The sequence below is a fragment of the Ceratina calcarata genome, unplaced genomic scaffold (assembly GCF_001652005.2).
Source record: "Ceratina calcarata isolate Rehan_Ccalc_2016 unplaced genomic scaffold, ASM165200v1 scaffold400.2, whole genome shotgun sequence".
NCBI lineage: Eukaryota > Metazoa > Arthropoda > Insecta > Hymenoptera > Apidae > Ceratina > Ceratina calcarata.
This window is the reverse complement of record NW_017163423.1, coordinates 367,763-378,755: the sequence shown is the minus strand read 5'-3', so window position 1 is coordinate 378,755 and position 10,993 is coordinate 367,763. Positions and strand designations below refer to the sequence as shown.

Genomic DNA, 10,993 nt, shown 5'->3' with positions numbered 1-10,993 from the left:
GTAAAAAAATATGTAATACGGGGAAGGCAAAACATACAAGACATGTAAATTTCTGTTTTTCGTGAAATAAATTTTATTTAAACTCGAGTTCAAACATTTTCCAAGCTAAATTGTACGGTATTATAAAATCATCGCGGTACTCATATTTCTGCCTCTATTTTTCTTTTTAAATGAAGACATTCCGGGAGAATCTAGTTTGCCACATTATCGAAGTAACTTCTTCTCGTTTACGTATCGCATTCTGGGCATTTCCAAGTGAAATCCGCTTTTGACGGGCGGCTCGATCCAATCAGTAAACACCGAGAGAAATTAAGGTCTTCCTCGCCGAGAAAGAGAAACGCAGAAAGAGGATCAGAACTGATTAAAAAAAAAGAGAAATGGCGGTGCAAGGGTGGTAATAAAGGACACGCTTAGCGGGCCATTACGCGGGCCATAATAGGGATTAAATTTAAGCAGCCGTTATGCAAAATTGCGTTACTTTTCGGCTATCTTCCTACACTATTCTATGAATTCTCTTATATGTTATAAATATGCATAATGTTAGTTCAAGAAATATCATTAATCTTTACATAAGGACGTAGAGTGCATGTACGACGTTCGACGCGCGAGGATTTTAATGATCCGCTATTAAAATATCTGGGTCAATCTGAAAATACAACTGGAATTATTCTTCGGATATTAAAGTTTTTAATCCCTGAGAAATTGCGATATCGCGTGACTCACTCGTGGAACAAGCACAAATCTACGTTTATAGGGCTTTGAATTCATAAAAAAAAAATACGTAAACTTGTGCTCATTTTTCATACGCCCGCCCACGCGGCCGAGCTTTTAGTTCTCAAACTGCAAACTCGCCGGCCTTTTCATTCGGTCGCGTTGCAAAGCTAGCACGTGCGTAAAAGTTTTTAATTCATGCAAACACATTTCTTAAAAAAAACTATCAACTAACTAACTTTATCACGGTCCTGGATATCGTACATGCGATGTACAATTTTCTGTTTTATAAATATTCATGTTTGGTAGAGACTTGCGCTGTGTGCCCTGCAGGAACCGTCTAAAAACTGATGGCAAAGCGAGTTACGAATGTTTCAGAAATCTGAGTTATTCAGTGGGACAAAGATATCAGCACGGTGAAGGATATTCCAGGTGCCTCGAAAATCTAGGTTACCCAGAACGGCTAAAATATCTGGAACGGATACAACATCTAGGACGTTGGAGATGTCTAAAATATATAGAGCACTTAAAGTATCTAGATCGCATGAAGTTTCTCAAGTACTTAGGGCACACGGAACGTCTTTAATGCCTCGATTATGAGGAATACGCAGACGTACTAACAACATCTAATAGCAGAGTGCCTAAACACATATGGCAGCTAAATCACGTTAACTACCTAGCTACTTCGTAAACTGTTCAGAAGGCCTTACCTAACATATTCAGGAAACCCGAAATGTCTATAATACATCTATAATTATCTTTATGGTACTAAGCATATGCTTACAGAGTAGAGTAATAAAATTCAGTAAAACAAGTAATGCACAAATTCACTTCAGGGTTCTGTGTGCAAATAAGTGGATAAAAGAGAAGAGCAACGAGACTGTTTCTCGAAATCACGTTAGATCGGTGAATAATTTCGAACGGAAACACCCTGTCGCGATCGGGGAAGGTGAAGGAAGGAACTGGCGAACGAAGCAGAACCTTTTCTTTTTCGTCGCAAGACGAATCTTGATTAATGGCGCAAGTTTCCAGCAGAGACGTCGGTTATGGCCCGGAATTTATAATGGGAGGAATACATTAAAATGGTCTACGCGAATGAAACTCGGACCCCCGGATCGAGGGGAGGCCATTGTCCCAGGCGGTAATCATGGAAAAATAATGTCGTTTCTGGCGTAATTAGTGCCTCATCTTTTGATCGATTGCGACGATTAAGCTTCGGTGATGTCGATCGAGTAGAAGAAACCGCGTTTTGTACCTAGCTAACTTTAAATTGATCATTACCCTCCGGTGGCGATCTGGTCGCGATTATGCATTATGAATGATCACTGCTTAATACTTATGCGAACATAGCGTGTCTTCTTCCACTAGTCCGTTTTTAAAAGTATATTTAAAAGTATATGTACACATTCCATTTCGCCGAAGATAGTTGAAACTCCATTCGCTGAAGATGATGTTAAAGTTCCATTCTGAGTTTTATTACATGGTTACAAACATTTAGCATAATATCAAAATATTTACTTAGTGAAATTCCGCACTATAATATTTAATCTACTCGATAAAGTAATTTAAAAGGTTGTTTGATAAAACAACTTACATAAAACCGAACATCTGTATGACCTTTGCCAGTTAACGAATACGTAAAGATTATCAAACGTCTGCCACGTAAGAATAAATAAATTAATCATATCTTAACTATTATTCGAAAACGACAAACACGATTGTACAAACATATTTACATTTTCAGAAATGGTCAAAGCTCGCACAGATTATAATTTCGATAATTCGCTATCCGTTTTCGATATGCTATGGTTATGTGATTTCACGTGAAAAGCATCACTCTATGAGTTCATTTCAGCCATTCTGTTTTTGGTTGAGATTGAATGAAGAGCGCGGGACTTACCTTGTAACTGCTGACAGCGTGCGCGCCATCGTAGATGTAAAGGTGGTCATTGCAATCCAATTGCAGCTGGTCGAAGCGGAGCATGAACCGCTGAAGGATACTGTGCGTTTGGAAGGTGATGGTGCAGTCGACGTCTTTCTCGAGCTGCGAGATTAGTACGGCACCGTCTATCTTCCTGTACACATCTCGCATGTAATTCTTACTGCACACATCGTTTATCTGAACTGTAATCAGAAAAGGTACATCAAGTGAGATTACTAAGCTGGGCCACGTACAATTGAACCCTCTAACCATAGTTCGGTTTGGTAAATGCACAGCGGGCGAAATTCCTATAAACTCACGTAAATACACTGTGCCTTCAGTATCGATTCTTTTTTGTAGTTTCATAAAAAAACCGTTTGCAGTAACACGCAACGTTTGTTATACAACGTTCATTTGTCATTAGCAATTGAAATTTTACAACAATTTGAAATGTACTCGATCGATCGAATGTTTTTTGGTTCAATTGTGACTGTTCTGTTTTACGCTTTGTTATTTTTTAATTTCCATTCGTAGCTGGTTCTCTCGTTATAATTTTCTCCAAGTTACTGTGCAGCATACAATCAGAACAATTAATTTCTTTTCCAGTTTTTCTATTCGACTGTCCCTTGATTTTAAAAATAGTAATTATGGCTTGCTCATATTCATTTAAAAATTTCCATTTCGCCATTCTTCCTAGTTTCATCGAGATAATTATCACGTTCTAAACGCGAGATAATTACAGAAAAATCGCACTTGCAAATATCAGAGAAGAAACAGTCCACGTATATGAATAATATTCATATGAACTAAAAACGAGATAACTACACAAAATTCGCTGTTTCAAACGTCAGAAAAAATAAATATTGCATTAATATGAATTTCTCACTCGTATAGTTTACTAAATACGTTTCACTACGCTAATTAATATTACGCATAGATACAAAAAACTGTGACGCAAGTATATCAAAATAAAATGCACCATCTTGACAAAATTATTTGGTTTTTCTTATTTAATTAAACAGAAAAGTTATTAACTCCCAAAGTGCGTTTATACGAAATGCACTCGTCGAAAAGTAGAAAAGCAATTGTCAAGTGGAAAATTGTATTTTGTCTTATTAAGTTTTCATGGTTCGTTTTCAATCGGTTAATGGTATGCAATTACGGTTCATCTATCCTTCAAAACGTTTTCGGCGATTCGCTTAGAGAGTAAAATGGACTGCGAATGACGATTGTGCCACGTCTCAGTGCTCGTAACCTGGTTGCATTGATAAGGAACAATTTTATCGACTTTTAAATCCAGCCAAGTGCACCAGACAACGAGGGCCCGGTGTCTGTCCCGGCTGTTGGCAAGCCAGGTCGAATTATCCAATCGATTGACGACCGATTGATTCGCGCATCGCCGGGATAATAGCCTTGAATTCGATGCGCTCGCGATTTAATTTCGGTCTGCTGAATTCCACGCGATATCGAGGGATAAGGAAAAAAAAGATGTTCCAACGTTGCCTAAGTGTTCGCGTTACGTGATACGACGCGCAAGACGTCCAGTCTGTCGACTATCGAGTTAAATACCCCTAAAGTGGCGCGCCGGTTGACGATATCCAAAATCGATTTTACCCGCGCTAAAAGCACAGTGCTCTGGTACAGTTTCAGACTCCTGGTTAAACTGCATTTACTTACGCATGAAAAATGGAATTCACAATATTCATTTTATGGAACTTGTGAAATTCTGGTTGAAAACTATCGTCCGTGAACGAATTCGTTCCATATGTAATAAAAATTTTCGTATTTTCCCGGGAACACTGTGGCGAAATCAATTTTCACTTGCCACATGAATTATGTATACAATACCATGACAATTGTAAAATTAAATACAAGTACAATCAACTAGCATCCCGTCACGACTTCACTAATTATCGTACATAGGATTCAAAATGTGTAAAACAGAAGGGAGGTTTTAGTGGATGATTAGGGTAAAATCCTGAAGTTGATATGGGCAACCCTTGTGAGAGTAAACCAAATCTGTAACTCATCAAACTTGAAAAACATTGAAAAGTACATAAAAGTACATAAAAATGCTTTACCTCAGTAAGGAGTAAATTTCGAAAAATCCATAAATTAATTTTATCGAGTTGATTACGTAATATTTTAGAGCAAAGATCTCTCGGATACCTCATCGCGTTAAAGGAATATTGATAAAACGGTAAAAGCTATTTTCACTCTTTTTCGACTCAGTAATTATTCATAATAATATTCTTTGCTTTAGAAATATAGTTCTAGGGTATATGAGAAAGCTACAATTTCGTCATGATTACTTCATTCGTTCTTCAGATTTTTACTACAAGAAACATTCTGGGAATTTTTAGAATCACTTCAAAAGTCTACCTCTTTTTCTTTAATTGCTTTTAGAAACAACTATTAACTGTTCCATTAGCTTGTTAAACTCTTTATATGTAAAATAGTTTAAAGTAAAATACTTTAGTATTAGTAATATTATTTATAGTTTATAGTAAAATAAACCAGTAATGAGATGACCAATTAATAATGGTGCAACGTATAAACAACACGTGTAATTCACATATTTTTATTTTAAATAAGAGACAAAATAAATAACCGAAAATGTGTTCTGGCGTAAAATAGAAAGTGTCAAACTCTTGATTCGCTTACTTGCGAAACTGCTTGCAATTCCAATTTCTACGCAACACAGTTATTCCCTCCCTTCTCGACTTTGTCTCCGGCGTCCCCCGACTCACGGAGCAAATGAATCGTAATGCGCGCGTGGGAGGGCGAATTAATTCGTGAATTCGATAAAACTCGCGCCCCACGACAATTTCACGGATGAAAGTCGGTAAAGGCGCGACGGGACGAGGACGTCGACGCGACGCGATGCAAGGATTCGTTTCGGCCGGACGGGTGCGAAAATAGAAAAGACTGCGAGAGGGCGAAGAAACTCGATTGAAAAGTTTTTCGTTGGCTCACGTTGCTTCGGGCAACATCGCGTCGTATGCTACGGCGGCCATGAGATAGTTTTCTGCATGGCGTGGTTGCAGCTGCAGCCTCTACTCGAATATGGGCCGAGAGCATTCCCGATCAAATCCCATCTTCCCGATGAAACTATGTCAAGCCATTATTAACGTGAAATGTTTGAGAAATGATTGTTTATCTTGAACCATGCGGATCGTATCACTATATCGATTTTTCGACAGTAGAACAATATTTATTTCTTGAGTTATCGTACAATCGTCGTTCTGCTGTGTATAAAGAAATAAGTCGCATTTGAATAATTAAGAAGCCACTTCATTAATCATCCTTATGTTGTTTCTAGTTTTAAGATAAACGACCAGCACTTCACATTGTGCATAGGTGATGACATTAATCATATTCGTTAGTCGTGGAGACTTAACAGGTGTTTGATTCACGCGCATAGCTGGTCATAATTGATCGGTATACGAGTCGCGACGCACAATTGACGCAGAAGTGCTTATGTACATCCAGCGCTCGCCCGTTGCTAATGATAACGACGCGACAATGCAAGTCGTATTCGTGAATTCGCTTCAGCAACGTTAACCGCGACGTGGACGGCCATAAATTTTCGGCTCACGGGGAAAAAGTTTCTCTACCGGAAGTTGACCTCTGATCCGTGAAACTGGAGGAGCTGAAGAACGTAAGTGCTATTTCCATGACGAGAATTACGTTTTCTCGCCCTCCGTACTCAATCGCTCGAGCGACCGCGAGACTATCTACAAGGGGGATAAATAAAATGATAAAATTTCCTAACAAACCGAACGGACGAGCTGTGAGAAAGAATACGAGCAGAGAGAGAGCGAGCGAAAAAGACTGTGACAAGGGAAAGAGTTGGGGGGGGGGGGCAACAAAAGGAAGAACGAGGAAAAAAATTAAATCGGCCGCAGCATGCCGTATGAAGAAACGACCTCTCAAAAGGGAACTTTGAGACGGAACTACAAAGAACTTTCGGGTCCCACGGAAAGTCGCGAGCAAAACAAACCGGGCAAGGGGAACAGCGGCGTGGCGAAGAAATAAGCAGGGGAATGGAAATATAGAGGAAGAGCGAAAAAAGAAAAAAGTCGGTAGGAAGAAAGAGAGAGAGAGAGAGAGAAAAAGGAAAAGGGTGCACCCTTTGGCCATGGTCGTGCGCGTTAGCCCTACGACCCTCCAGCAACCACCAACTCCCTTCCCCTGTTTCCTCTCTCTCTATCTGTCTCTCTCTCTCGCTGGTTCGCGGCACCCTCGAGCGAGATTCTCCCTCGCGCTCTGGCCACCCTTCCCACTCGGCTCGGCTTGGTTCGCTCTCCCTCTTGGGACGATGTAAACTCGCCGCTCCCTCCGTCGATCAATATTACTCTCTCTCTTCGAGCGTGGCACGGCTCGTCTGAGCGGGAACTGAGCGCTATCATATTAAGTCGCGAAAAGCACTTTGGCTGCGAGCGGATACCGGCCGCCGCGCCGCGCCAACAAAGTTTTCTCGATTGAACAGGAGAGCCTCTCGCGACGATGACGACGACGATGACGACGCTACCCGGGAGCATGGATTTTATCTGGTACGGGCACGCGGGGAATACGACGGAAACAATGTTATCGCTGCTGAATGCGCGGACGGTACCCCTTCGAGAACCTCGTGATCGACGATCTTACGCCATCGAGATATATCGTTTCGAGGGCTGCGCGCGATCTGATAGGAACAGCTTCGCCGGAGATCGCTCCGGGAGCACTTTTTATAGATATAGGATTCTCTGTTGGTTGCGCGTTTTACTATGTGAGGCGCCGATTATTATATAGGCCACAGGGTGACGCGTTCAGATAGAAATACTGAATTAAGGTAGTTACTTGACTTTTCGAGATTTGGTAGCTTTTGTCATGTTTCATCCTCTGTTTATTATTACTGATAACTCTGACAAAAGCAATGTAAAATATGAGCTTTCCAGAATCAACTTCTAAAGATAATAAGATATAATAATAAGAACTAAAATAAGAAATAGAAAGATTTTCGGATTATTATGCATCCCTTTGGAAAGGCGAAAGTTCATTAGGATTCTTAAAATACAAAAGAAGTTCTTCTTTAGGTTTCCTTTTCTACATTAATATTACAACTGGTTTATTTTTCAAAAAGGTCCGCAGTCTAGTAATTATATATGTATAACTAACACTCACAGGTACTTTAGATTTTATTTCAGATTTTAGATCAGAAACGTAAATCGATGGTAATAATACTTATTTTAGAGTTCACTCTTTGGTTTTTAATATGCAGCCGGAAAGGTACATATTTTAATGAGCTTAATAACGGCCCTGTTATTGATACTAAAGATACATTAATTGGAAATAACACAGTGCGCCATAACAGATTTTTCATTTATGCCAATATCCATTAAGTGATTCTTATATAAAGAGTCTCTCATGCCAAAAAAAGTCCGGAAATTGCTCTATCACGTAACGTTCCCGAAAAATATCGGTTTTTGTAATAATGTATGATTATCGAAAAAAATGAGGTATTACGTGAAAACTAAAAGGGCGTGAAGATTCATTTGTTAATCAACAAATAGAGGAGACTTTCTATAATATATCGATGTAAACTACTTAGCTACTTTAGAAGAAGAATTGAAATAATAGATTTTAAGATTATTTCATTTATAAAGTAAATTCATTTTTTAATCAATAAGAGTATTTCTGCTGTTAAATTCGTATTTCGCGAACGCTACAAAAATCACATAGTGGACACTGCAAAAATATTTTTTTATTATACAATATAATCCGCATTATATGTATAGTGCAAAAGATTTTTAAGATGACAAAGCATGGAACGCACATGGAAATTTTCTACTTTGCTCTCGTTATTTTCTCTCGCATATTTCGCATTACATATCGGACGGATCGAACGCGTATTGTTAGAGATAGTACGCGCAAATACAGCCGCAGCAAATATCTGTTTGTCGCGTATGCCGGCGATAAATCTCGTTGAATAGATCGCCCCTGAATCGGGCCACTCATTCCTCTACCTCCTACGTACGTACGTACGTACGTATGTACACACGGTCAAGTGCTTTGTTTACGATGAAATACCGCGATCACGTAATCTCCGAGCAAAATTCATCCGAATGTCGCGTCGGATCGTCAGCTGTTAATCTCGGCTCATTGTAAAGAGACTATTTCCGCGGTTAAACCGTCTTTACAGAATTACGGTACGCGATAATGCTAAGACGAGTACATCCCTAAGTGCACATGTATGTACGTAGATCTAAACGAGGATGGAAAGAACTCTATAATAGACTCAAAACCAGCTTTGTTTCCATAATGCGAACATAATGACCCAGACTGCTTTTCCCTCCGGTTGTCTCTGATCCGAAGAAATTTCTACCTCTATGAATAAAGACCGCTGCTCTTTGTCAACGGCTTAACTCACAACAATAACTGTTATAGTGATCATTTCATCACTTAGCAGAATGAACATAAACGTTACAAGCAGATGAATATACTCATTTATCTAATTCACATTATCTCTAGATTGAACAGTGAAAACAGAATTTAGTTAATGCGACATACATGAATATAAAATACAGAGCAACTTTTCCTTGACTGTATCATTCTAGCAACCACTTGTCGATCAAACGTCAGAGTGTAAAAGCTCCCCTTCCCGCTCCGCGCGACCACGGAACACCCTCGAGCGGACGTTCACTCCGGACGCGTATGAAAGAGTCGTGGAATTAGAAATTACTCACAGTTATCGTTCTTGGCGTGAACGTGGCCGATGACCTGGTACAATGTCAGTACCAGCAGCAACGAGGCGCACAGGCTCCTCGCGAACGACATTCTCGGTACCCGGTTATCCTCGCACGCACCACATTCTACACGCGAGACGAAGCCTCGTGACGCATTCGGCGACCTCGGGGCAAGTTGTGCGAACGTACGCGCAGCGCGAGTATTAAAATCCGAGCGAGATTACGTGTATCGCTTTCGGTGATCATTGACCGCGAACCGGTGACGTCGAGGTCGCGTGAATACGCGAGCGTACGCCACGAGATCAGCGAGGTCTGGACGTGAGCCAGACAGAGGGAGCACGTCACGTTCGCCTTGGACACGTCGAACGTGAACGGCGAACCGCACCCCGCGCCGTGTTACGCGCGACTGACCGCCGCGGATTTTACGCGCGAACCCGCCTCGGCGGTCGGTCGTCGCGCACGCGTACCGATCTCTGGTTGAAAGGGTGTGGATGGATGGGGGTGGAAAGGGACCTCGACGTACTACGGCAACACCCACGCTCATTGTTGAGGCGAGTTAATGAGCGAAAAGATACAGGCTGCCTTTACGAGCGTATCGTAAAACCGCGTACTCACCTGCGCGACCTGGGTGATAAACTTTTGTTTAATTAACGTCAACGTGCCTCGGTTTATTTTGAAAATAACAGTTACGCTGTGGAACCCCTTCTATTTCATATTACCGTAGGCATACGTTTATCGAGACCGGAAAAAGAATGTTAATCCATTTAACTGATACATTAATCTATTGATATAAATATTGAATATGAAATAGTTTAAAACCGATGTATTGCAATTCTTTATGTAGACTTTAATTTCGTATAACGTTCATTTGAACTATGTATGTAAATAATTTTATATTTGAAATGATTATGCGTTTTCATTATTCTAGATATTCTTATAAGTTTTATGAAACAATTACTGAGATATTAAAAAGTAATTGAAATCCGAGGATGGTACCTTTTAGCGAATATTTATGAACATTTGTTTTCGTTATGTCGCATCAACGCATGCGTCTCATTTTTCATTGTTATTTGCCTCTCCAAACTTGAGACGGGCAACGACTAACTTCTGTTACCAACAACAATGTTGAAAAAGAAACAGTCGGGAACTTTTGCCGAGAACGTGAAACATCAACAAAAAGTTTCTCCAGATACAATACGTCTGTGAGAGTGCAGCTTTAAGGCCGGATGTAGGGTGTGTCCGTGAAGCGGCGCGCACCGTCGACGCAAAAACGCGTGCTTTCTCTGAAATATGGACTGCAGGGGTTCATAGTACGCGTGCCCGTTAAAACGTAATCGTTGCAGTTTGTTCTTCTCGATTGTCTCGGTCTTTTATAGTCTCTTACAATAGAAGGGTTCGATGCGAGGACACCGACCTTCCTCGACCTTTTATTTCTTTCTCTTTATACATATCCGAATGCAATGGAATCGGCAATAGACATATGAGCGACCTTCGACCTCCATACAAATACGCGATATTTTGCAATTGATGATGTATTAATTAATGATATTGTAAACAAATAAAAAATATAGAATTCGATCAGGAAACAGTGAAGTAGTAAATTAAAAAGGGAACTTTAACACTAGAACTACTG

At 40.3% G+C, this 10,993-nt stretch overlaps 1 protein-coding gene across 6 annotated transcripts in view; it reads right to left on the bottom strand.

The window, feature by feature from the left end:
• LOC108626467 (uncharacterized) overlaps positions 1-10,993 on the bottom strand; it is a 94,662-nt gene that overhangs the window by 4,840 nt on the left and 78,829 nt on the right. For 4 of the 6 annotated variants that reach the window (XM_026814830.1, XM_026814828.1, XM_018027140.2 and 1 more), the window contains exon 2: positions 2,612-2,835. In XM_026814830.1, coding sequence (XP_026670631.1) covers positions 2,612-2,835 — 224 coding nt within the window. Of the gene's footprint in view, positions 1-6; positions 358-2,611; positions 2,836-9,360; positions 9,755-10,993 lie in introns of those variants that run through there. The other 2 variants (XM_018027141.2, XM_026814831.1) reach the window with 2 other exon arrangements.